This window comes from Marmota marmota, unplaced genomic scaffold, assembly GCF_001458135.2.
Source record: "Marmota marmota marmota unplaced genomic scaffold, marMar, whole genome shotgun sequence".
Classification (NCBI taxonomy): Eukaryota; Metazoa; Chordata; class Mammalia; order Rodentia; family Sciuridae; genus Marmota; species Marmota marmota.
The window spans coordinates 70188332-70215951 of NW_026000026.1; the positions used below are offsets into that span (position 1 = coordinate 70188332).

The following is a 27620-nucleotide window of genomic DNA, read 5'->3' on the forward strand; positions in this document are numbered from 1 at the left end:
TTGGTATCTTTTCTAAAGGCACTCGGAAATCTAACTCAGGGCCTTGCCCATACTCAGGCGAGCGCTCTACCGCTGACCCACAACTCCCAGCCCATTAACATGATATTCTACCAGCTTCCATCCCATTTACTGGCAAACTGCCATAATTTCATTCTTCCTTAAGGCTGACGTAATATTCCATTTTACGTCCCCCCCCCCCCACACCCTTTTTAAAAATCCATTCATCTCTTTGAAGGTCACCTTAGGTGTTTCTATAGTTTAGCTATTTGTGAGTTGAGCTTATTGCTGGATATTCCTTTTTTTTTTTTTTTTTTGTGGTGCTGGGGATTGAACCCAGGGCCTTGCGCATGGGAGGCAAAGTACTTTACCAACTGAGCTATATATCCCCAGCCCTGGATATTCTTAACAACTATGATAAAGTCTATTTTATGTTTCAAGCTTAATTTTTAAAATTATAGATGCAATAACCAGTTTATTATAGAATCTGGTTTCATAAGTACAAAATAATATTAAGAGGCAGAATGTAACCTAGTAATAACTCTTAGTTGCCTTTTCACTGCAGTTTTTTCTTTAAAAAAAAAAACACGCCACAGATTACATACATTTGGAATTTCATATTTTTCTGCTTAAGATTATATCATAAACCTTTACATTTTTCATATGCTAATATTTTTATAATAGTTGTAGCCTCACCATAATTTACTTAACTAGTTTCTTATTGTTGAGCATTTGACCTATTGTCAGTGTTTTGCTATAAGAGAAATGAAAGAATCAGTGACTGAACTCTGAATTTTCAGATATCAAAGAATCTTTGTTAGGAAAGTAGAAATTGGATAGTTGGGATGGTTAGGGAAGTGTGGTGGTATACCTAGTGGTGGTTGTATTTCTGAATTATTCTGTGGATGTGGGTGTAGATTGCATTTGATTAGTGTTTTTTCCTCTCCCCTTCAAATCTTACAGTTTTTTTTTTTCCACTTCTTTAGTAATAGCTTTTTGAAAAAGCATATTATCATTAGATCAAAGGGAAGAAATATTTTTAAGTCTTTTGATAATAGTGCAAGTCACTTTTTGGATATTTTGCTTTCATTGGTACCACATGAGGGTGCTTGTTTCAATGGTAGTTGTTACTTAAGAAAGAAGAGCAAGCAACAGAAATGACCCCTATACTAAAATCTTGTGTGAAATATAGAGTTTGGACTATTTTTTAAAATATTGATCAGCCCTTCATTTTAATCCCTGCTGAGTTTTTTTTTTTTTGCCCCCATTCTGTAAAACAGGAGATTTGATGAAGAGTGCTGCAGGAGAGTTTGCAGATGATCCCTGCTCTTCTGTGAAGCGAGGCAATATGGTTCGGGCAGCTCGAGCTTTGCTCTCTGCTGTTACCCGGCTGCTGATTTTGGCTGATATGGCAGATGTCTACAAACTACTTGTTCAGCTGAAAGTTGTAAGTATGGGCCTATGTTTGTAATTTGTTCTTTGTGTATCATAGTGAAGCTGATGTTGGCCATTCTTAGTTCATCAGTTCTTAGGTTTTAGTTTGGTTTTGAAGTTTATCTAAATGGACCATGCATGTTTTTGTTTAGTTTATGCTTACTACTTTTTCAAGTATATATGATCTGGGCCCTCCTATGAGCCAGTGTTGTCTTGATTCTAAGGAAGAACTTGTAGCAAAGGTATTGTTTAGACTTCTTTGCAGTACTGATTAAACATTTCCTTGCACTGGTAGAATTGAAAAACCAAGATACATTAAATTGTACACTTTTAGATAGAGACCAATATTACTATATGTCCTTTCTACCTTTTGTAAAGCATCCATGTAATAGGAGGTCCATAGCAGCTCAAGAGATTTAACTTTGAATTGCTTTTGAGTAGTTGTTAAAAGGAATTAAAAAATATTCTCAGATACCATACCATACATATTATCAATAGACTTGTAAGTCAGAACTTTTGTTTTTTGGGGTTGTGTTTTATAGGTAGAAGATGGTATCTTGAAACTGAGGAATGCTGGCAATGAACAAGACTTAGGAATACAGTATAAAGCCCTGAAACCTGAAGTAGATAAGCTGAACATTATGGCAGCTAAAAGACAACAGGTACAGTCATTATTTGGGGATATTTTAAAATTGTTTATATTTAGTGGGGAAAAACCATTTTGCCTACGTTTTCTGATGGTACCATTATCTTGCTCTGCTAATACAGTTTAATTAAAATATTTAATCTAAGGTATCAGTTCAGTATTGTGCTCTTAACAGAAGTATAATTATAATAAAGTTGTATTCATGTTATTCTCTCATTTTAATTTTGTGAAAATTTTAAGTAGTTTATCATTTTTAATGAAGATATATATGGGGAGGTGATTGGCCTTTGTTATATGTGTTCAAGTATTAATGTGAGTTTTAGTAGAATTAGTAGAATTTAGATCTTTAGGAAACCTAAACAAGTTAAAACATATTAAAGTTATCTCTACATCTGAGACCCTCCCTGCTGCATTATCACTTTTAAAGTGGCTCTTATAATCATTACTAGTAGTTTTTGTTGTGTGTGGCATGTGCATCATTATTCTCATTTTTTTCAAATTCCACAACCTGTTTGGTATTTTTGCTGTTGGGGTCTTTGAAATCCTTCCTCTGTCTTTTCTGTTGGATACTTTGTATTTTAGGTTTGTGTTCTGCAAGGAGGATACATGCATTGCCATCCAGCTCTTTTATAACTCCCTAAGTACTGATGAAACTTACTCTACTTCCCCGCCGCAAGGATGGTGCTAAGGATTGAACCCAGTGCCTTCTGTATTCTAGACAAGTGTTCTACCACCAAGCCACACCCCCTACCCAGCAACTACTTTTCTTATATTAAAGCAATCTCTGAGGGGCTGGAGTTGTGGCTCAGAGGTAGAGTGCTTGCCTACCATGTGTGGGGTGCTGGGTTTGCTTCTCAGCACCACTTATATAAATAAGTAAATAAAATAAAGGTCTATCAACAACTAAAACATATTTAAAAGAAAACAATCTCTGAAAGGATGAATTGTTATTATTACCTAATACTCTTATCAGTTAGGATATCTTGTACTGTCTGTACAGGAAACCCAACTCTTAACTCCTTGAATAGAGGAGGTGGGTATTTTTTCACTGACAATAGCCAACAGTAAAATGAATAATTGATAAAGAAAATGTAGTATATACATGGATTAATACTCTCCATCATAAAAAAGAACAAAACAGTGTCATGTGCATAGCATAGTGTTAACAGGAGATCATTATGCTAAGTGAAATACACTAGGCACAGAAAGATGAGTGCTGTATGATTTTACTCATAAACAGAATAAAGAAGAAATAATATGAGGGAAACCCTATTGACTTTAACTTGTTTTTTTTTTTCCTCACTTAAAAATCAACTTTCTTCTAAACCTATTGCTTAGAAACCAAACTTATCCCTTCCACTAAACAATGTTCATAATGAAAGCAGTACTAAAGTTACCATTTGTCCATTTCCTATGCACAAATATACACAAAGTACATATTTTATTAAAAGTTGAAAAATTGTAATCGTTTTATTTTTTTTAAATACACGGCAGCAGAATGTGTTACAATTCTTATTACACATATAGAGCACAATTTTTCATATCTTTGTATAAAGTAGGTTCATGCTGATTCGTGTCTATGTATATATTTGGGTTTTTTTTGTATTACAATTCTTATTACACATATATACAACAATTTTTCATATCTCTGTATATAAAGTAGGTTGACACCTAATTCGTGTCTTCATAAATGTACTTTGGATAATGATGTCCACCACATTCCATCATCCTTGCTAATCCCCTACCTCCTCCCTTTCCCTCCCTCCTGTCTTCCCTATCTAGAATTCATCTATTCATCCCATATTCCCCCTCCCTACCTCATTTTGAGTCAGTCTCCTTATATCAGAGAAAACATTTGGCATTTGTTTTTTTGGGATTCGCTAACTTCAGTTAGCATTATCTTCTCCAACGCCATCCATTTACCTGCAAATGCCATGATTTTATTGCTGAGTAAAATTCCATTGTGTATATATGCCACGTTTTTTTTTTAACCATTCATCACTGAAGGGCATCTAGGTTGTTTCCACAGTTTAGCTATTGTAAATTGTGCTGCTGTAAACATTGATGTGGCTGTGTCCCTGTAGTATGCTATTTTTAAGTCCTTTGGGTATAGTCCGAGGAGAGGAATAGCTGGGTCAAATGGTGGTTCCATTCCCAGATTTCCAAGGAATCTCCATACTGCTTTCCATATTGGCTGCACCAATTTGCAGTCCCACCAACAATGTATGAGTGTACCTTTTTCCCCACATCCTCGCCAACACTTATTGTTGTTTGTCTTCATAATAGCTGACATTCTGACTGGAGTGAGATGATATCTTAGAGTAGTTTTGATTTGCATTTCTCTGATTGCTAGAGATGATGAGCATTTTTTCATATATTTGTTGATTGATTGTATGTCCTCTTCTAAGAAGTATCTGTTCAGCTCCTTGGTCCCTTTATTGATTGGGTTATTTGTTTTTTCGGTGCTTAGCTTTTTAAGTTCTTTATATACCCTAGAGATTAGTGCTCTATCTGATGTGTGAGGGGGAAAGATTTGCTCCCAGGATGTAGGTAGGCTCTCTGTTCACCTCACAGATTGTTTTTTTGCTGAGAAAATCTGGACATTTTTTTCAACATGTTATCTTTAGTGTACCTGTTGCTAGATGGGTGTAGATGTTCTAAGTGTGATATTTGCATATATCAATGTGTCCGATGAGAATAAAAGATTTTTTTTTATATGTCTCTCTTTGTGCAAACAACCTAGAAGCCCTCATAAACTTACCCTGAATCTGAAATGTGCACATATATACATACCTATGCTGTTTTTTCCTTTGTATATTATGTGTATTATAATTTGTACATAATGGTGGAATTTGTTGTTACACATTCATGCTTGCACACAATATAACAGTGTATTTTGGCCTTGATTGTTCCCCCAGCACTTACCCGCTCCTTCCTTGTCTCCCAACCCCAGTTGTTCTCCTCTACTCATCTCCCTTTGATTTTCCTAAGATTCCTACCACCACCTTTTTTAAATCTTTTCCCCCTCTAGTTTCCACATATGAGAGAAAACATATAACCCTTGACCTTATGAGTTTGGCTTATTTCATGTAACATAATGGTCTCTAGTTCCATCTGTTTTTGTGCAAATTACACTTCATTTTTCTTTATGGCTGAATAAAACTCCATTGCGTATATATGTCATGTTTTCTTTATCCATTTATCTGTTGATGAACACCTAAACTAGTTCTCTAGTTTGGCTATTATGAATTGTGATGCTATGATGTATCACTAAAGTATGGTGACTTTAATTCTTAGAATAAGTATTGAGGAATGGTATAGGTGGGTCATATAGTAGTTCCATGCCTAGTCTTTTGAGGAACCTTTACACTGATTTCCATAGTGGTTGTACTAATTTACAATCCCACCACCAGTGTAAAGGTGTTTCTTTTTCTTCATCATTTATTATTGTTTGTATTCTTGATGACTGCTGTTCTGTCAGGTGAGAGATGAAGTCTCAGTGTAGTTTTTGATTTACGTTTCCACAATTGCTAATGATGAACATTTTTTCATGATTTTTTTTTTTTTTTGGCCATTTGTATTTCTTTTGAGAAGTGTTTGTTTAATTCGTTTACCCATTTATTAATTGGGTTATTTGAGTTTTTTTGTGTTTAGTTTTTTTTTTTTTTTTTTAGTTCTTTATATATATTCTAGATATTAATCCTCTGGCAACATGCCCAACAGGCCTATATGTCCCTCAGTATCCTGGTTTTTATCATTGTTCACCCTATTTTCTGCCCTGGGATCTACCATGTCTGGATGCATCAATGGGCTCCTTTTGCCCTGTTATTCCTGGTTAGGTTTGGCCAGTGGGAGCATAAGCAGGAGGTTAAAGGAGATAGGAGAGTGAAGTTGGGGTGTTTTTCATAGACCCCCTACCTGCTGGTGGCCCTGGGTAGATCCAAAGTTCCTGGGTTCCTGCACCCTGGATTCTGGTAACTGTTGCTGCCTCATGTCCCTTCAGACTTAAGTGACCTAATAGCCTTGTGGTTTTCCTATACTTCATGTGTATTCCTAGTTCTTTTCTTGTGAATTAAAATTCTGTTCATTTTATCTTAAGGGCCCAGCTTGTTGGAAACTTCACTCTGGATATTTCCATATTCAGCTGCATTTGGATACTATCCGCTAGTTTCCTTCAATAACTGGTCATGTTTTCTCACACTGTGTTTTCTAATAGAATTCTTTTTCTGCTGTATGCTTCCATTGGTCTGTGTTCACTTGACTTTTTCTTTTCTCCCCAGAAATGTTATGTGATAATTTGCTTCCTAATTGAGCCTTTCATCTTTGTAGGCACTTTGTCCAGGAAAAGGGAGTATTTCCTCAAGACTGTGTGGCTCTCTTAACTGCCCTAGTATCATTTAACAACAGCTACCTATTAAAGAAAACCTCATAAGGTCCACGTGCTTTCTGAATTTACCTTTTTTGTTTTTGGATATGGCATGGTAGTCATGATGACATTGTTGACAATAATATTAGAATAAAACATTTTGTTAGAGTTATTCATTAGTAACTCTAAGCAAGTGTTTACTATGTGCTAAGCACTGTTATAAGGTATCCCCCCCCACACCCCTTGCAGTGCTTGGGATTGAAGCTAAGGCCTCATGCATTCTAGGCAAGTGCTCTACCACTGAGCTACATCCTCAGCCCTATTACAAATCCTTTATAAACACAAACTGAATTTAATCTTTTTTTTTAAAAATATTTATTTATTTATTTTTCGGTGGACACAACATCTTTGTTTGTATGTGGTGCTGAGGATCGAACCCGGGCCGCACGCATGCCAGGCGAGCGCGCTACCACTTGAGCCACATCCCCAGCCCCCATGAATTTAATCTTAAGAAAGTAGTAAATAGGCAGATACTATAATTATTCACATGTTAATTTTTATAAATGAAGGAACTGTAACACAGAGGTTCTGTAATCTGGCAAGGTTTTTCACTTAGTAAGTAGTGGATCTAGGATTTGATCCTAAGCTGTCTCACTTAAGAACAGGGATTTTGTCTGTTTTATTGCTCCTAGAATCCCTAGTGCCTAGAACATTGCCTAGACTTAGTATTTCTTCTTTCTTTCTTTTTTTTTTTTTTTAATTGTAGGCATACACAATACCTTTATTTTATTTGTTTATATGTGGTGCTGAGGATTAAACCCAGTGCGTCACACATGCTAGGTGAGCACTGCACTGCTGAACCACAACCCAGGCCCTAGTATTTCTTAATAATTATTTGTTTAACAAATGTATAAACAGACTACTTGCTATACTGCAGATCTATCCTGGAGTGGGATTCTAAGTGTGGCTCTAATTTGTTACTTTCTTGGGCTAAAATATTGTTTGCTAACTAGAAGTGTTGCATTTCTATTAGCCTCTAGGCTCTACTTTGACCGTAAGGGTATCTTAATACATTTTCTGTTGTGTCTGAATACTACATACTGGGTGATTTACAATGAATAGATGTTTATTTAGCTGGTAGTTCTGGGGGCAGAGAAATCCAAGAGCTTGGTCCCAGTTGATTTGCTCAGCATCTACTGAGGGCTTTCTTGATGCATTCTAACATGGAAGAAGGTATCTCTTATCAAGAGAAAGCTTGGATCTCTTTTTCTCTCCTATTAAAACCCTCATGACCTCATTCAATCCTGATTACCTCTCAAAAGCTTCACCTGCAAATAGCATTAACATATGATTTTGGAGATTGTTTTCAACATGTAAACTTTTGGAGGAATACATTCAAACCATAGCAAAGTGTAAAGGTGATGGCAAAGTTCAAATTGAGCTAACATTAACCTTGGTTTCTGTAAGGAGGACCAATGCTGAGTCATGCTGTCAACTCTGAGTCTCCAGCATGCTAGGAACTTAGTGTTTTAATGTTCATATTTCATTCACCCATCTAAGGACAACTTATTTGATATTTGGAAGAACCTAATGCCTCTTCTTTCTATAAACTCTGCTTTGCATGGTTATTTTTCCAAAAATTTGAACAGGTATATTATTTTGTACCTGTAAATATGATCTTTTGAATACAAGACGAGATGTGATCAAATATATCTGTGGCTATGATTTTATCTTGTTAAATAGGGAAATAAGAAGAAACTTTCACTTGGGTAGAAATAATATTATACTCTGATGAGAAGATAGCTTCTACTTCCTGGTCATTGAATGGACTGGATTGTTAATTTGAGTTCTTTCCTCTATGTTTTCTGTTTGGCTATTCCTGAGTCGGTTTGAATCATAACTGGATTGGTGAAGTTGAGGAATCATGAAAGCTAAACTAGACCACAGGATTCTAATTTATTTTTTGGGTACCAGAGATTGAAACTCAGGGGCACTCAACCACGGAGCCATATCCCCAGCCCTATTTTGTATTTTATTTAGAGACAGGGTCTCACTGAGTTGATTAGCGCTTTCATTATTTAGTGACAGGGTCTCGCTGAGTTACTTAGGGCCTCTCAGAGTTGCTGAATTGGCTTTGAACTTGCAGTCCTCCTACCTCATCCTTCCAAGTTGCTGGAATTATAGGTGTGTACCACCACAGCCGGCCCAAGAACCTTTTTTTTTTTTTTTCCTCTTTGAGTAATTTCAGTAACAATGGGATACAGAAATGCCCCCTTCTGGTCTTGCTTATTGTCGATATCACTTAACTGTTGCTTTGCATATGTTCTCAGCCTACCCAGTAGATACCATCAGTGGTACGGATGCCAGAAACCTCAGATTCTTTTGTTGGATCAATAATGGGGTACAGGAAATAGAAAAGGATATTTTTCACTTAAGACTATATCTATTCAGAATATTATAATCATGGATTAAAATAATGGAGCATATGAACCTCAACTTTATGATTTAATGACTTGTGTACTGCTGAATTTTATTGGGTAAGGAAAGTTTGGTTCTGTGTTTTAGGGTTCTGTGTCTTGTGTCTTAGTCTTTGGGTTATCAAAGGGGAGAGGAGTTCTGTACTTGTGAGAATAACTGGGTATATCCTCACCTAGGTGGTTTCGCATAGTTCACATATAACTATGTTATTCTGCTTCAGATTTCCCCAAACTCTTCTATTTTTTTTTAAACATTTACTTTTTAGTTGTAGTTGGACACAATGCCTTTATTTTGTTTACTTATTTTTATGTGGTGCTAAGAATCGAACCCAGGGCTTTGCACATGCTAGGCGAGCACTCTACCGCTGAGCCACAACCCCAGCGCCCCCAAACTCTTCTAATTGACTTGTGTAACTTAACAAATCCTTATTATCTTACTTTGTTTAAATGTGTGTCAAAATGATTTTTATATTTTGGTTTGCTGGAATAGGTACACATATCTATGTATAATTATAATCAAGATGCTGAGTAGTATTATGTTTTTACTGTGCTATGCTAGGTGCTTTACATGCATTATCCCATTTATTCCCCCAAACAACAAAAGAGCTTCTGTTACTGCTCATATTTTACAGAGGGAGAAACTGAGCACAAAGTGTAAAATAAGGTCACAATAGCCAGGAAAAAGTAGACTAGGATATTTAAATCCAGATTTCTGTGATTCTAAAGCCCAAACACAACATATTAACTCATACTGGTTCCTTTGTGCTTAACTTTCAAGTCAGATTGTTAATGAAAATAATTCAAGTTAGATTGTTAATGAAAGTAATGTGTCTGATAGGTAGAACTCTTAACTTTACTGCCTGTACCAGCAAATTTTCATGTGACTCTAACCCACATAAAGAATGCTCCATTTTCTTATTTTACTCTTGTAGGAACTGAAAGATGTGGGCCATCGTGATCAGATGGCCGCAGCTAGAGGAATCCTGCAGAAAAATGTTCCGATCCTCTATACTGCATCCCAGGCATGCCTACAACATCCGGATGTCGCAGCCTATAAGGCCAACCGGGATTTGATATACAAGCAGCTTCAACAGGCAGTCTCAGGCATCTCCAATGCAGCCCAATCTACTGCATCAGATGATGCCTCCCAGCATCAGGGTGGAGGAGGAGGAGAATTGGCATATGCTCTCAATAACTTTGATGTAAGTTACACTTGAGAGGAAACTTCAGACTCTCACCAATATGCAAAAGATGACACTTAGATTTGTGATATAAGTAGAAGAATCATCAGTCTACTTAATCATAACTTGATTTAAAGCATTTATCTTTTTTCTTAGCTTGGATTGGATTTCGGGATTCTTTTTTGCAACAAGTATATTTCCTATGGGGTCATTCTTCTTCTTTTTTTTTTTTTTCTTCCTTTTTTTGGTTCTGAGAAGTAAACCCAAGGGCTACATCTCCAGCTTCCCCTCCCCCCACTTAAAATTTTTTTTTAGTTGTTGATGGACGTTTATTTTATTCATTTATTTATATGCGGTGCTGAGAATCCAACCCAGTGCCTCACACATGCTAGGCAAGTGCTCTGCCAATGAGCTACAACCCCAGACCTCCAGCCCTTTTTATTTTGAGATAAGGTCTCACTAAGTTGCTGAGGGCCTCCCTTACTTATTGAGGAAAGCCTCAAACTTGTGATCCTCCTGCCTCAGCCTCCTCAGTCATTAGGATTAAGGATGTGTTACACTGCACCCGGCTATGAGATCATTCTTTTTTATTTTTTAATTTTCTTTTCAGATGTTGATGGACTTTTATTTTATTCATTTATTTATATGTGGTGCTGAGAATTGAACGCAGTGCCTCACACATGCTAGGCAAGCACTCTATCAATGAGCCCCAGTCCCAAGATCATTCTTTATTGAGGATATGAATCTAGTTCATTTGATCCAAGATTTTGACCTTCTGGAAGATTCATGAAGATATTGGAAATAGAGCAGCAATGTGTGCAGAGGTTTTGTCCCCTAAGAGATCATGGTCTAGTGGGGTATACAGATATATCATAGTGACTGCTGCCATCTTAATCTTATTTGTCTGCCTAGATGTACTTCTCAGTAACTTTAATTTGAATCATGAACATAAAATTTAATCAAGTGGAAGCAGATTTTGAAATTAGCATAATACCACATATTGTGTGTATATACAGCCCTGTGTATATGACATTAACTTCTTTGGTGGGTTTTGTTTTTAATTCCTACCCATACTGCTTCATGGCTTCCAGTAGATGGCAGCAGTTTAAGATTTCTTTTTTTAAAGGGTATTTTGTTTTGTTTTAAACCCAATTGGTGGGGTAATTTTTCTTTTTTTTTAAATTAAGGTAAAGGAAACCAGTGTCCTTTCAGAATAGAAATATTCAGGATATAGAATCAATACAAGGGGAGTGTATTTTGTTTTTAACATTTTTTTCTTTGCCTTAATGTTTTCTTTGTCTGATCCTTTAGGCTTTGTCTTATCCTTTAGGCTTGTGTAACTGATCCTTGCTGGTGTACATGGTTGATTTAGGATGGTCTTTTCATGAAGCATGAAGGCAGTGTTAAGCCTAAAGACCATGATATTAGAATTGAAATTTTACCCTGGACCCTTAAACATGAAATAAAATACCCATTTATAAGGAACTCTTAGGCTGCACCTATAACTTACTGGAACTGTTGTTTTCTCCTCTTCCAGTTTGACAGTATTAGGTATTTATCTCTTTCAAGTTAGTAGGGGTCACATTTTACCCTAAATTATTAAGTAATATCTGTAATATAATAGCAGAAACCACTTAATTTCTTAGAATCACTGTTTCTTCATTTGTAAATGAGGGTTTGTCCTAAATGATCTGAGGCTCATTGTGGCTCCACGATTGTATTACAATTCTATGATCATCCATTCTTCATTTCTATTGGCCAGAAAGTATTTTGTATTCAGTTTTTAATCAGAGAAATCCTGTTATGCAAATTTGGTAAGAAAAATGGTTAAGTAAAATGTGTGGATTAATAATAAATTTAAAGTATTACGTGTTCAATTTTAAAACTGAGGTTTCTTTGGAAGGAAAGGAAAAAATATTTACTCATTTGAAAAGATCAAGCTTTTTGTAGGAAAAAAATTGGCATTTAAATTGAAATTAATAAGGACATAATCCTTATAAAGAAAAATTAAACCCAAAGTAATTTGCACAGATGGTTACCGTTGTGAGTGTAAATTGTATCAAGTGGGGACATAGATGATCGAACTTGCACCTGTAGCTTACTTGTATTTAGACCACACTCACTGGCAAAACTGTGTTTAAGTGGAGTCAGGAGGGAAGGGGAGATGACAACAATTTGTTTTTAGTGGAGCAATTATACTTCTTGCTATCTTAGTGCATACTTGTGGTCTTTGAGGAGGAAAGTTTCTAATTTAGACATAATAGGATACATTTGAGACCAAATTGTTTATAAATCTTGATTAGATGTATAAGGAGAGAAGTAGATGGAAATTAATTTTAATAAATGCATTTCTTTCTGAAATTTTGGTGACAGAAGTAAATTTTGTTTTTATTTTTAAATATTTTTGTGTAGAACAATTTTGCTACTCATGTAGCAGTTTTATACTTTGAATGTAAGAAAGATAAATTATTTTCCTTATAATTCTTATTTGATAATATGAATTACTAATACAGACTGACCTATAGCTGTTTAGAAAAAGTAGTGTGGACATGATACAGTTGTATTTGCATTTGTGGTATACCTTACCCAGACTGCTTGGCTGGATAGTGCCTTTTTTGAAAAGTGATTTATTATAGACCAACTTATAGGATGGCCCTTTAGCTACCAAGAAGAATAACTTTCTATTAGGTATTAGAATTAAATCTTGATATTCCTAAACACTTCCCCTTACCTTGAATGGTAAAGGGAACAGAGATGAGCATTCATATTCAATAATACTTTCTTGACAGAAACAAATCATAGTGGACCCCTTGAGCTTCAGTGAAGAGCGCTTTAGGCCTTCCTTGGAGGAGCGCCTGGAAAGCATCATTAGTGGAGCTGCCCTGATGGCTGACTCGTCCTGCACACGTGATGACCGTCGTGAGCGGATCGTGGCAGAGTGCAATGCTGTCCGCCAGGCCCTGCAGGACCTGCTCTCAGAGTACATGGGCAATGTGAGTGTCAGAATCTTTCTTTAAAGTAAGATAGTTGTATCTCAGGAATTTTCTATAACATGGTGAATATGAGATGTATTAACTATTAATTTCAAATATTCCTTTTTTTGGGATGGGTCAGATTTTTCAAGGAGTGGCTAAATAATTTTCTAAGTCACCCTTTCCTCCCCATAGTTTTATATGGAAAAATTTATACTTAAAGAAATCATATAGTGAGTACCTATATATCCTTTATCTAGATTCACCAATTAATGTGTAGGCCATTTGCTTGTGTGTATAAAACAAATACACCCTTGTTTTCTCTGAAATATTTGGAAGTAACTTGCATACATTGATTTTCCACCTCCACCCATTTCAGCATGAATTTTCTAAGGATAATGACCTTCTATACCACTAAAATTTCCTTATTGTAACTCGATGGTCAGATAAGTTTGGGCAAGAGGAAATGGTGAAAATCCATTTCTTAAATGTTTGTGGTTTATGAAACTTTTTTCATGAACCATATAGAATTCTGTAAGCATGCATAATTTTTAAAATAGAGCCATATGAGGCAGACTGGGTAATGTTTTTGAATTTTTAAGGTTTGTAATTAAAAACAGTGCTGTGAAATTTGACACTTGATTTTTTTTTTTGCCGTAGAATATATTGTACTTGTTGGTTTTTCTCTGTTATCCTGTCTTTCTTTTTCCTTCTCACATATTTTTGTCTTCCAGTTCAGTTATTTAATGTTAACTTAAGGCACTGTAGTTTAGATCAAGTACCCAATAATTTGCTGATATAAGGAAGGAATAAGTTAAATAAAAATTATATAAAATTATTCAAAAACATTTTTTGGTACTGGGAATTTACCCCAGGGGTACTTTACTATTGAGCCACATCCCCAGCTCTTTTTATTTTTCATTTTGAGAAAGGGTCTCACTAAATTGCTTGCCGAATTGCTGAAGCTGGCCTCAAGCTTGTGATCCTCCTGTCTCAGCCTTCTGAGTTGCTGGGATTACAGGTGTGTGCCACATCTGGTTATAAAAAGTTATCTTAAAGAGAAAATGGAAAATGCAAGTTAGCTGTCATCACTACAGGTTTTGTTTTGCCTATTTATAACTCTTTGGAGAAAGACCTTGATCCTTTTTTCATTTGTTCATTTGGAATACTTCTTGTTTGAATGGGTAATGTTGAGTCATGATGGAATTCCTAGGGTGAAGATGAATGCCTTCCTGTGTTTATTCTGTTTCTACTGTATTGTGAAATTAGTGAAGTGTATTGAATCATTTTAAATCATTGCTATGTTTCGATCATAGAGATTTAGTAGATAAAAGGGAAAAAGTGATAAGTCATTGGAAATGTAGGGCACATTTAAAAATCCATATTAATGCTTGAAAATTAGAAAATATGAAAAAATGATGGGTTGAAGAATGGCTTACAGTTGATGGAGTCATAAATGGGAGAGCAAGGACTCATAGTATATATATGGATCAGTAATCTGTTGTTCTGTGTAATGCTGGAAGTGGTGCAGAAGTGCCCAATACAGTTATGATTAGGAAACTGCTTTGAAAAACAGCCTTTGGTGAGGAAGAGGATGTGATAAATCTGCAGAGCTTCCTAACCCGTCTATAAGACTAGTACTGGGGTTGCTCAGGCTCTCTGGCCATTTACTCCATTCATGAGTAACTTTCTGGCTTTTCCCTAGAATGTCATACAAATCCCTGTAGTACTTTGTCTTCATACTATAAATGTAGGAAAAGTTGTGGAATACTAATTTATACTGAAAACATGGAGCCTCTAATATAGCACTCTTTTTTTTTTTAAATAAAGATGGACACAATATCTTTGTTTTATTTATTTTTTACATGGTGCTGAGATCGAACCCAGTACCTCACAAGTACGAGGCAAGCGCTCTACCGCTGAGCTATAACCCCAGCCCCTAATATAGTACTCTTAAGCAAAAAAAAATTGAACCATGCTTGATGGTTGTGTCTTATTGAAATATAAGTACTGTGGAGGATGTCTTGAAAGAAATTTTCTTGAGATTCAGAAATGTATTTTAGAAGTTGGTTTCCAGTTATGTTTCTCCTAATGGTAAGAATCTTTACTTTCCTTTTTATTTATTTATGTAAAATGAAGAAACTTCAGTCTTCCAAGAAGCAGTGGAGTGAGGATAAAAGGGGAAGGCAATGATATTCACTCAGAAGAGAGCTTAGAGTGGTAAAAGGGTCTGAAGAAACAGAAGCAACTGAGGATAGATTTTTTGCTTATTTGTGAAGCATTTAGAAACAGACTCTCTAGTGACAATCAGAACATAACTGGCCATCTCTGCCTGTAACTCAGTTCACATACTCAATGTGAAACACATGCAAAGCAGTGTACTCAGTAAAAGCATGCTTAATGAGCTCATGCTGACTTGTTCATTATGGGGATCTATGTAGACCAAGTGATAAAGTCTAGAAAGGCTGACCTATTTGCACTGTTTCATTCTTTGGATTCTCTCATTAATATCATTTTTATAGACATATTCTTGTCATAATCTCTTGAGTTTTTGTTTTTCCTTCTGTTGTATCAGTTACCAAGTTCCACTAGTTTTTCTTATGAGGCAGTGATGCACATTAGAATTCCAGGGGAACCTTAAAAATCCTGATGTCTGGGGGCTGGGGATAAAGCTCAGTTGGTAGAGTGCTTGCCTTGCATGCCTAAGGCTCTGGGTTCAATCCCCAACGCCACCAACAACAACAACAAAAAATCCTGATGTCTGGGTTATACCCCAGACCAACGAATTCAGAATCTCTGGATCAGGGTCCAGATATAACAGCATTTCAAAAGCTTTCAGGTGACTCCATTTTGTAACTGAGGTAGAGAAGCTGCTCTGTTTATTCTATTTGTTTATTTCTATCCATTACCATTGCCTTACTTGAAGATTTCCTCACTTTCTCTGTTTCCCTCCCTCATTTGGCCTGCTTAGGCTAAGCCAAGCTCATGTCTTCAGTAGGACATTGTTCATTGTATTCTTGAGATTCCCTTTCTTCCTGTTTAATTCTAATCTGCTCTTCCTCGAATTCCCACATTTCCTCCCATCTCTTGTCATTTCAAATTGAACCATCTTACATTATTTCTTTGGTGCTTGAAGTTTTGTACCTAATTATGTACTTCCTTGAACTTTCTCTTAATTATATTTCCTTTTCCCATGTTATTTCTGCAAAAAGGTTTTAAGCTATTGGAAGACTGAAATCTAAAATTATACTTTCATGGTTAGTATAATTCTAGAAGAGGTACTCAGTAAAAGCATGCTTAATGAACTCATGCTGACTTGGGAAAGTGAATAAAATGAACAATTTTGAATATTCACAGTGCTCAGGATACCATATTGGAAGAAAAAGCTAACGATCTTGCCCTTATGGGCTTTGCATTCTAGGAGGGTGGCAAGGATCTGAGTAGTTTACTTCAATTTCCATAATCTTTTATTATACAGATGGTATTTTTAGAAAAAAAAATTAAATAATCTGAAATAGCAATTAGTGAATGAGATATCTTAGATCAGGTTGGAGTAAAATTTTAATTCCTCAAGTGAAGATCAGGTTTCTTTACAAAGGCTCCAAAGGGTCAGGAGACCAGAGCATTAATGTTTCCATTGGTATTATGGTTTGAAGAGTTGAAGGGTAGTTAGGTAGTTTTGACTCCGTAGCTAACTAACTGTGTAGGCCCTAAGTGATATTAACGTAAAGTTAATACATTTAACTTTAGTTAATACATTTAACTGTGGTCTAAACTTAACATAATAGAAATTTCACCCTTTAGTGGGTGAATTCTTGTAGTTTTATAAATGATAATCTAGTTTCCTTGAAATGAAATTTGGTTATTGTGGTCAAGTTTAATTTGCTTCTGGTCTATCAGCCTAAAGTTGCTCTAGGTTTGAGATTTCTAGAGAAGGAAAAGCAGTTTTGGATGTATGTCATAGTCTTAAAAGGCTTAAAAGTGAAACAGATTGAAATTAAAATGAAATGTAATTAAATTTAAAAATAGTTGTTATCGTTTTATTCCATATAGAAGCCTAAAATATTTATTAAACCAGGGTTTACAGTTTACTGTCATGTTAAGGAGTTAAAATTTCTTTTCTTTGAATATGTAGCTGATTAGTAGTTGCCCAGTTGTGTGTTGAAATGTTCTCTGGAGTTATTTCAATGCCTGTGAAAAACCTTCTGAAGGGTCTTACACTTTATACAGCTGAATTCTTTATCTAATAGTTGTCCTTGTGCTAAATGGGATGTTGACCTTGCTATGTTCCTTTCTCCCTTTTTAGGGTATGTTTTTCTAATAGTAGAACTTATTGAACCAAGTTTGTTCCTGTTATTATACCCTTTAATTCCTGACTCCTCTCAAAACAAATGCTTCCTCCACTGATCTGAAAATGCTTAACACAATGTCTGAAACATAAAGGACCCTTGATCTTTGAAATGAATTCCGTTTGGTTTTGACATCATCAATCTTGCTACCAGTTTTGGTAATGTGACTGGCTGGAGAGTTAGGACTTATAATTGGTGAGAACAAGCACACTCGGTAGACTTAAATAGCTCTAGCTCTGTGCTATTCAGTATGTTAACCATTAGTCCAATTTGGCTATTGAGCACTTGAAATCTGTTGAGTCCAGGTTGAGATGTGCTGTGAGTATAAACTATACACTAGATTTCAAAGACTTAGTATCCAAGAGAATGTAAATATCTCATTGATAATATTTAAGATATATTGGATTAAATAAAAACTTAATCTTCCTATATTTTTATTATGGTTAATAAAAAGTTAAGATTGTTTACATGGCTTATTTTTCTGGCTTACATTATATTTTTGTTGGCTAGTTCTAAGTATTGAATAACCAACCAGCTAAGGTGAGTAGATGAGTTTAGCATCAACTTCTTCATTGAATGTCCAGAGTGGTATGGGAATCCTTGCATAGTAGCCATTATAGCTTGTATTTCTTTATTCTTAAAATTGTAGTATAGGCAGAACAACATTAATACCATTTAGGATAAGGATGGTAAGGATAATGTTGCTTAAGGATACATTTTCTCTTTGTTCTTTCCCCAAAACATTAGTGGTTGTAGGATCTCAAAAGAAGAATGCAATATTGACATTTTAAAAATTGGACTGAACAATATTTGAGGCATTTGATTATGAGAATATATCTGGTATGAAATTTTAATTTGATTTGGCAATAATTTGATATGGAATGTATGAATAATGTGCAGATAATGTTCACTTCCAAAGATCTTTTGAAAAGATATATTGTTATCTTAGTGAAGGGAAGCACTCAATTTAGATGCTAATCCCTTCTCAGTTTTGCAAATGCTTTCCTGGAACCACTTTAGCATAGCCAGAGCTTCCCAGCCTTTGAAGGACTCTCTGAGGAGCTTGTTACTTCATTATTGTGTGTCTACCTTTTTTTCCTTCAAAATTAGAATATTTTTTTCCAATTGTAAAAGTTTTGTATTCATTATATAATCCCACTCATCTTTGTGTGTAGCATTTCAGACTTAATTTTAGGTGTGTGTATGTACACTTACACCTATCTTTTCTAACCTTTCCTTCATTTTTACTACATTGTTAGTAAGGATTATCAGTACTATTACACTGCTTACCATCCATAAATAACCCCATTGAGTTGTTACTTACTTAAAAATACAGATATATCCAGATGTGATTTGAGCTCAGATCTGTCTAACTTAAAAAATCTGAGCTTTTAATAATTTTACCCTTTTGCATCTTTCCAAGTCAACAAATAGGATTTCACATTTTTCCTTAATGGCTGCTGAGTTTTCCCTGAACTTAAATACTCTGTATTAAATAAGTTTTATCCATGTCTGGTATAGCTGCTTGAAGTGAGCAGAGCAAACAAATAAACAAAACAAAAACCCTTTTACGAAAGACCTCCTATGCTAGATTATCTGATGATACTTGAGTGTCATAGATGTTTAAGGTGAAGCTATAGGGATTGAATTTTGTTGTACATCAATACTATGATTTTGTTTGAATTGTTTCCTGCAATACTTTTGGCTCAACTTATTTTTGGTGTTTTTTGTTTATTTTGGGTGGGTGGTAGGGATTGAATCTGTGGCTTTGTACATGTTAAGCATGTGCGGTACCAATGAGCTATATCCTCAGCCTTCTCACCTGTATTGGTAGTCCATAGTTCCCTAGCTGTGCTTAAAGATGATTTTATTAATTTGTAAATGTAATCTTTTCTGTGGGCTGCCTAGCATATTTAGGAAACTTTAGATACAAATAGATGGTGTATTGAATGCAAAGTTTGAGCATGTGTAGGACTTGATTCTTTTGACAGACCTGTGTTTATTTTACTTCTGTTTTTATTGTGTGTGTTTAAGGTATATATAGTGATACTTTCATATATAGTGAATGATTATTACAGCCAAGCCATTTAATATATTTATTATCTCACCGTGAGATAACACACACACACACACACACACACACACACACACACACACACACACACTAACAGGCCCTAAAATCTACTCTCATAACAGATCTCTTATATGCAATATTATTCTCATCCTGTAGATTAGATCTTCCAATTCATTCATCCTATATAACTACAACTTTGTGTTTTTACATAAATTCTTCCCACCTTTTTACTCCGTTTTATTTTCATGTGTGTGTCGTTTATTAGATTCCACATGAGAGAAATCTGTGCCTGTGTTACTTTGCTTAGCTTTCTCCAGGTTCATCTGTGTTCTTTATAGCAGCATTTATTCAATTAAGAAACCCCATTTTTTCAAGAATTAAATGTATTATTTTCTTACGGTGCAAGATGAGGAGTTTGAAAGACCTTCTTACTCTGAAGAAGATGTTTTAAACCAGTTATATTTTGTGTTGCTTTTCTAAGAGGTTTGAGGTACTTTCTGTTTATGCTACCCTGGCATTATGAATCACAATATTTAATAGGCACGTTCTTAATTTTTTATACACAGAAAGATGCATGCTTATATATTAGTTGAAATGGTGCTATCTTAATGGAGCAATATAGAGTGGTCTTTTGATGGTGCAAACATGGAAGCTTGCCCAGTGTTAGGCTGCAGATGAATAGAGTTTTAGCCATCTTCTGATTACTGTTAGACTGTCCTTGATATCACTTTATGCTCTTTAGCTGACAGGAAGAGTTGGAAAGATTTTATATTTAAAAAGTGTTTCTGGATTAAAAGGTAATCACCCCTAAATACATTAGAATATTAGTAATGGTCTCTAGGTGGTAAGATGATTGGCAGTATAATTTTTAAAAAATATTTTCCCCACATTCAAAAAAGTGTTTTGTATGGATAATGTAACAAAGTTTTAAAATAAGCTTAGACCTTTAGGTTTTTGTGTCTTTATTTTTAGGTTTTATTTATAACCACATACTGAATTCATGTTCAGAGAATTATAGGTTGAAATGCTTATCTGAAATGCTTGGGACTAGAAGTGTTTCTGATTTTGGAGTGTTTTTTTTTTTTCCCTCCCAAATATATATATTTTAGCTGTCGTTGAACACAATACCTGTATTTGAGGATTGAACCCAGGGCCTTCCATGTGCGAGGCAAGTGTTCTACCGCTGAGCCACAACTCCAGCCCTGATTTTGGAGTTTTGGGATTTTGGAATATTTGCATAACTTTACAACTTGAACATTTCTACTATGAAAATCCAAAATCTGAAATGCTTTAAAATTTGAAAATTTTGAAAATTGCAGTTTTGTTTTTTTCAGAGTAGGGACACTCAACTTGCATTAAACTTTCTTTTTCTTTTTTTGTTTTTTAAGAAAACTTTAAAAAATATTTTCTTATAGTTGTTGATGAACCTTTATTCATTTATTTATATGCGGTGCTGAGAATCAAACCCAGTGCCTCATACATGCTAGGCAAGTGCTGTACCACTGAGCCACAACCCCAGCCCTCTTTTTTTTTTTTTTAAAGAACTTTTTTCTTATTAATATTTATTCTTCCATTTGAGGCAAAACATAATATATTCAAGAGTACAGAACTGTAAAGTTAGAATTTTTGGCTTTCTTCTTCTTCTCTTCCCCCTGCCCCCTCCATCCTCCCTCTTCTTTCTTCTTTTTTTCCCTTGTGGTACTGGGGATTAAACCTAAGGCCTTAGACACGCTAGGCAAGAACTCTAACAATGAGCTGTATCTTCAGCCCAGGAAGTTAGAATTTGGAAGTGACATCAAGGGTTGGCAGATTATAGTTCTTAAGTCAGGTCGGGACTTGTGCCTGTTTTTATATAAAAAAAATATTCTTGGAGATAGCCATGTCCATTTTTTTTTTTTTTTAATTTATCACCTGTGGCTGCTTTAAGTAATCACAAACGATACTGTATGGTTCTCAAAGTCTAAAATAATTCCTATCTGGTCCTTTGTAGAAGTTTGACAATCCTTAATCTAGTAGTTCATCAACTAATTCTTTTGAAGGTTTTAAAAATATAAATTCATTTCTTTAATGGATATAAGACTATTGAAGGTATTTATTTCTTCCTGTAATAATTTTGAGAGTTTGTGGCTTTCAAAGAATTGGTCCACTTAGACAAATTTTATAAGTATAGATTTTTTTTTTTTTTTTTTTTTTGCCTTATTCCTAATGTTTGGGATTTGTGTCTGTATTCTCTATTTCATGCCCAGGGCTTTTAGTTGCATTCACTGGGAAAGATTCAGTAGAATGCGTTTGTTCTACCTTATCCCCAACCAAAACTAAGCCTGAAACTAGGGAAGTAACTTGGCCATAATAATACTTATGAATGAACAATTAGGTCTAGAACTCAGGCTTCAGATTCATTGTTCAGAGCTGCTGGTGATAATCTTCAGATGTGATGCCATGGACATGGGCATTAAGTGGTTTGTTTCTTTATGTAGTACTCATTAAACTTTGATCAAGTAAGGTAACCTCCTCAGGGCTGCTTTCTTTAACTGATAATGGGATTATTAATAGGTAACCAACTAACTGACCTTGTTAAAATATACAGAGAACTACTCAGTGGATAAATATATTAGGAAGGATATGATGGGTGATATTATTTTAAAAATATCAAAATGTCTTGAAACAGAACCAAAAAAGTATAGGGAAGAACTGGGTGAACAGGAAGTTGGTTCCTGCCTCTTGTGATAAGTCCTTTTCAGCTTTCTATATCTGTTCCATTGCTTGTTCTCTGCCCATCATGAAGAGCCAAAGTGACAATCTTCACTTCCAGTCTACATGGTCTTATAGTTGAGCATCTCATCCCAGCCGTTGTAGAACAACCCATGCCTAATGTATGAGGACCAGCTCTAATGTGCCAGTGAGACAAAAGAAAGAGGCAGATAGATGAAGGACTGTACAAAGTACAATTTACTGGGGACCCTTACCAGTGGAAGTATGGTCCAGGGTGGCAACGACTAGTTGGATCCCTGCAACTTGGGTCAGAAAGAGGAGCATATATATGGATTAGGACAAAAGTGACTTCATCTTAGCTGGAATATTCCTGGTTTATCTTTAAAGCTAATGCAGAGAATTAGGCACATCTCTAGAGCTAGGGTCTGGTTGTAAAGCCCCACATAGCCCTCGAGTTTTGTCTGTTTGTTGGGAAACTATGCAGGAAAAACTTGCTAGAGTTATTCTGAGGCAATCATGGTACTTATGACTCAGTGTGGCTACAGTCATGTTAAGCAAACCTATACAACAGCTAATAATAATAAAATTATGTCCTTACCACTTTTGTTGGGTTGTTGTTGGTGGGGATGTCATGTTTGATATTAACCTACAAATATAGAGTGCTATACAAATTGGTATTATTTTAGAAAATGTTCTTCCTTGTTCTTTTTGGCCCAAGGTGGCCTTTACTTTTGTTATAGTTGTCATGTAATGATAAATATTATGATTATTTAAATGTAGCAAAATATGGGGGCTGGGGATGTGGCTCAAGCGGTAGTGCACTCGCCTGGCATGCGTGCGGCCCGGGTTTGATCCTCAGCACCACATACAAACAAAGATGTTGTGTCCGCCGAAAACTTAAAAAAGAATAATAATAATAATAAAAAAAATAAATGTAGCAAACTAATAGTTTTAGAAGGTTACCTATTTATGTGAACTAGAATGCCATATATGACAAACATGTAAAACTAAAAGCTTATCATAACTTTCTCCCATAATTTTTATACTCATTGATCATCAAAAATTTTTATTTTTTAAATAATTAGTTATCTTAGAGGACTTAAGGTGATTATGGTAGTTTAAGATTAAACTGAGTTTGTATATGTATTTTTCTTGCTCTCAACGAGCTATAATGTTGTTTGCTTGCTTGTTTGTTTAGCTCCCTCTACCCTCCACACCACCAAGATATAATTATTTTTAGAGATGCCATTCAGGTGCTTTTCCTGACAAGAAATTCATGACAAGAAATTATTTTAAAAATATCAAAATGGGTGATATTATTTTAAAAATATCAAAATGCCTTGAAACCAAACCAAAACTAAGCCTGAAACTAGTTACTGAGTACTGAGTTGCCAAATTGTCCTTGCCAGGGTTAATTGTAGAGCTCCATCTTCCGGGAAATTTCTTCCTCTCTGATTTTTCAGGCTTGTTATTGAAAGTTACCACTTTTATATTTCTTAGTCAGAATACAGAACCAGAAGAGCAAAAGTCTGTGGAATGTAATGGTTTCCTTCTCTGAGTGAATGTCTGTGTTCTTTGTTTATTTTGGGCTAAATCTGTGTTCACATCTGATGACTGCTAATTAAGGATTGCTTGCCAATCACTAAATAGCTTATTTATTTTAAAGTAGAATATTGGATATATAGAACCCAAAACATTAAGTACTATTTTTGTTTGGTCCTTCTCTAAAAGTAGCACTAGGGCCTTTTCATAATGGCATGGTTTGAAAACTTATAAGAAAAATAGGTCCCCTTGACTTGCTTTATGCTAAAATGACATCTGGTCAGTAAATTTGTCTCACAAATTATTTTCAGATGTGTTGAAATGATTGGCCTCCTGCTCTGTCTGGTTTACTCTGACTGCAGATATTCTGATTTTTTGGTTTTGTGATTTTTTTGCAGTTTATAATAGTCTACCAAGTAGAATGCAGTGTGACATCTGATATCAAAACTTCCTTGCTAATTATCCTTTAAATTTATCACTGGAAAATACTTGTCTTAAATTACTTCTCCCTCCTTTGAGAATTATTGCTTTTGTAATATGAAAGTCATCTTCTTGGAGTGAAAAGATTAATATTTCTGTTTGTCCTTGTTCTTATGATTATACAAATGTTGTTTGTTCTTTCCTGGTATAAAATGACCTGAAATAATTTTATAAGAAAAATCATAAATATTTGATCAGTGATATTTAACTGTAATCTTTGAATTATACTTTTATTTAGTGATTTCCATTGTATAGATAAAGGATTCCCCTTACTTGTAAAGTTCTTAGTTGAGGAAATAGATTGAAAATTTTAGGAAGACATTTATTGGGTTTTTCTTTTTCAAGGTGATTTTATATTTTGTAACATTCAGAAATTTTAAAATTACACAAATTTCAATTTTTAAAATTAAAATTTCTAATCAGCTTTTGAAAAATGGACTTCATTGGCTGGCTTTTATTATGGCAAACTATAGAGGCTAAAGTCACACTGTTTTTTAGAGAGAGAGAGAGAGAATTTTCTTAACATTTATTTTTTAGTTTTCGATGGACACAACATCTTCATTTTATTTTTTATGTGGATCAAACCCAGCGCCCCGTGCATGTTAATCGAGCGCGTTACCGCTTGAGCCACATCCCCAGCCCCACACTGTTCTTTTCAGGGTTTTTTTTTTTTTTTTTTTTCCCCACAGCCATTGCAAAATTAGTCATTTTCTTAAAACCACTTTAAATCAAGAATTATCATTAATTTTAGGGTTGTGTTAATAAATGCAACACTGTATGGTTTGGGTTTAAGGTTTTGGCCTTAGGAAAAGAGTATCTAACATTCTTTAAGGCCCCATTAAAGGAAATTCTCCTTAACTCCTGTGATTTGACATGATTTGCACATCCAGGTATGAATATACATTTGGGGGGAATGTCCATATTATAAGACAATCCCTTATAAAGAAACATGGTGTATTGGATTTATTTTAAAATACTCCAGTAGTGATACATGCCAGTAATTACAGCAACTTGGGAAGCTAAAACAGGAAGAAGCCATCCTTGGCCATTTAGTGAGGACTTGTATCAAAATAAAAAATGAAAAGGGTTGGGGATGTACCTCAGTGGTAGAACACCCCTAGGTTTAATCACGAGTACCAACAACAATAACTCTAGCAAAAATGAAAACAAAATAAAAAACTAAAGGAAGAGGGCAATGAAACAAGAAAGCAGAAAGTGGATGGCTATTGAAGTCCGATGATGGTTATATGAGGCATTTCATTGACTTTTCTCAATCTTTTTGGGTATGTTTGGAAAGTCCCATAATAAAAGATAAGTAAGGGATATCTCTTATCATCATATTAGATGTTTAAGGGCATAGTGCTTGCTATATTAACATCCTTCAAGGGCATTTGTGTGTTTTGCAACTGCTGGCAGACATTATTTTATCTCACCTATTCCTCTGTTTACTTCTCAGTTCATGGGCTAGCTAGTGCCTGTAATGTCTCTTAGGCCAGTTAGATTCTCTTGGGAATTTGTATGGGTAAATAATAGAAAAATAAAATCTTAAGATTTGCAGCTTTCTTCTAGGGTGGATTTAGACTTTGATACATTTCCTCAGGCTGAAGAAAGTAATCTGTAAAAGTAGAAGAAAACTATTCCATTTAGCCTCTAGACAGCGACACATTAAGGATTAATGACAGCCAAAAGGAAATGTCAGACACTAAGCTAGTCTACTCTCTTTTGGCAGCTGAGAATCTGGTGAATCAACAGCATGTATATTTAAGTAGGTGGAGGAAAAAAGTGTCTAACATTCTTTAAGTCCCCATTAAATCAGCACAATTGGACTTGGAGCCTGTTTCTACTTTTTTAAACCCAAGAAAGCATTTCCATAGAATAAAGGTGCTTATTTGTTGTCATGTGGACAACATGGGAAAGGAAACATTTTAAAATGTATTTATATATGTTGTTTTTTTATGTATGTATGTTTGATTGTTGGTAAATGCAAAGAAGTGGTACATTTTGTATGTGTGAGAGGCATACTTAAAATTTTGATTAACTTGGTCAGCATTTTCACAAACAGGAATTATCAGAACAGAGAAGGGATACATTTGGTGCTGGAGATAGAAGAACAAATTTAGAGTAGCTATCTACTAAAAATTACTTTAAAGGACAAAGTATTTTAGAGCTTTTTAGCTTATAACCAAGCATTATCACCATGTCTACTTACATATATGTAGAGATATGGGGGGAGTGATTGATAAGGGTACAAGATTTCATTTTGTTAATATGCTCTAAAATTCACTGATAAGAGCTTCACATATCTGTGAATACACTAAAAACATTGTACACTTTTAACGAGTGACTTATATATGATATATGTTAGTGTATGTTTTGAATGTGTATCTTCATGAAGCTATTTAAAAATATTCACATGCTTTTTCATATATATAAATATTTATTCTAATGATGTGTATTTAAAATTATATTTCTTGTAAGTTCAGGTAATGTGTTCATACTAAATGAGTTGAGAATATTTTCTCTATTTTAAAATATTCATTTGCCCTTGTATGTTATTGCCATCAGAATTACATGTTCTGTGTTAAAAGTCTGTATTGTGCACAAAGGTGACCTCTTTAATCTTTGGGCTTTGTAGTTGGTCTCCAGTTTTCTGTGGCTACTTCATTTATATTGTAAAAATTATACATTAAGGATTGCTGAATCAAAAATAGTTCAAAAACTCAGAAATCAAAATAGGCTAATTATTCTCATTTTTATTGTTTCCTTTATGAAAAGTGGTTGAATCTGTACAGTATGGATGTTGTTGGCGCTTAAATTTTCATACTTTTAAATACTGTATTTTTATTTGAAGATTCTGTATATGATCACCTAGAATATAATTGTACAACTCTGAGAACTAAGAAAGGGAGTCAACTTTTTTGTTAATCAACTAATCTGGATTTCTCTCTCTCTCTCTCTCTCTCTCTCTTTCTGGGGGTACCAGGGATTGGACCCATGGTGCTTAACTGCTGAGCCATATCCTTAGCCTCTTTTTTTTGTTTTGTTTTGTTTTGATTTTTTAAAAAGACAGGGCCTTGTTGAGTTGCTGAGGCTGGCTTTGAACTTGTACTCCTCCTGCCTCAGTCTCCTGAGCTGCTGGAATTACAGGTGTGCACCACTGCCACCAGGTCTGGCTGGAATCCCCCCACTCCTTCCCCAGTCAGGAATACAGTGTATGTGGGGGGTTGTTTGAAATATTAGTGCTTGTAAACATATAATAGTATCTTAGAGATTTATTTTAGGCCCACTTTAACTCCTTCAAGTTAAATTGCAAAAAAGATAGAGGTTGTGGGGGCTGGGGTTGTGGCTCAGTGGTGGAGTGCTTGTCTAGCATGCATGAGGCACTGGGTT

The 27620-nt window shown here is 35.0% G+C and overlaps 1 protein-coding gene across 6 annotated transcripts in view; it reads left to right on the forward strand.

The window, feature by feature from the left end:
* Positions 1–27620, forward strand: part of Ctnna1 (catenin alpha 1) — a 171143-nt gene that overhangs the window by 61280 nt on the left and 82243 nt on the right. For all 6 annotated transcript variants that reach the window (XM_048811625.1, XM_015484649.2, XM_048811626.1 and 3 more), the window contains 4 exons: positions 1278–1444; positions 1974–2093; positions 9853–10122; positions 12891–13094. In XM_048811625.1, coding sequence (XP_048667582.1) covers positions 1278–1444; positions 1974–2093; positions 9853–10122; positions 12891–13094 — 761 coding nt within the window. The remainder of the gene's footprint in view (positions 1–1277; positions 1445–1973; positions 2094–9852; positions 10123–12890; positions 13095–27620) is intronic.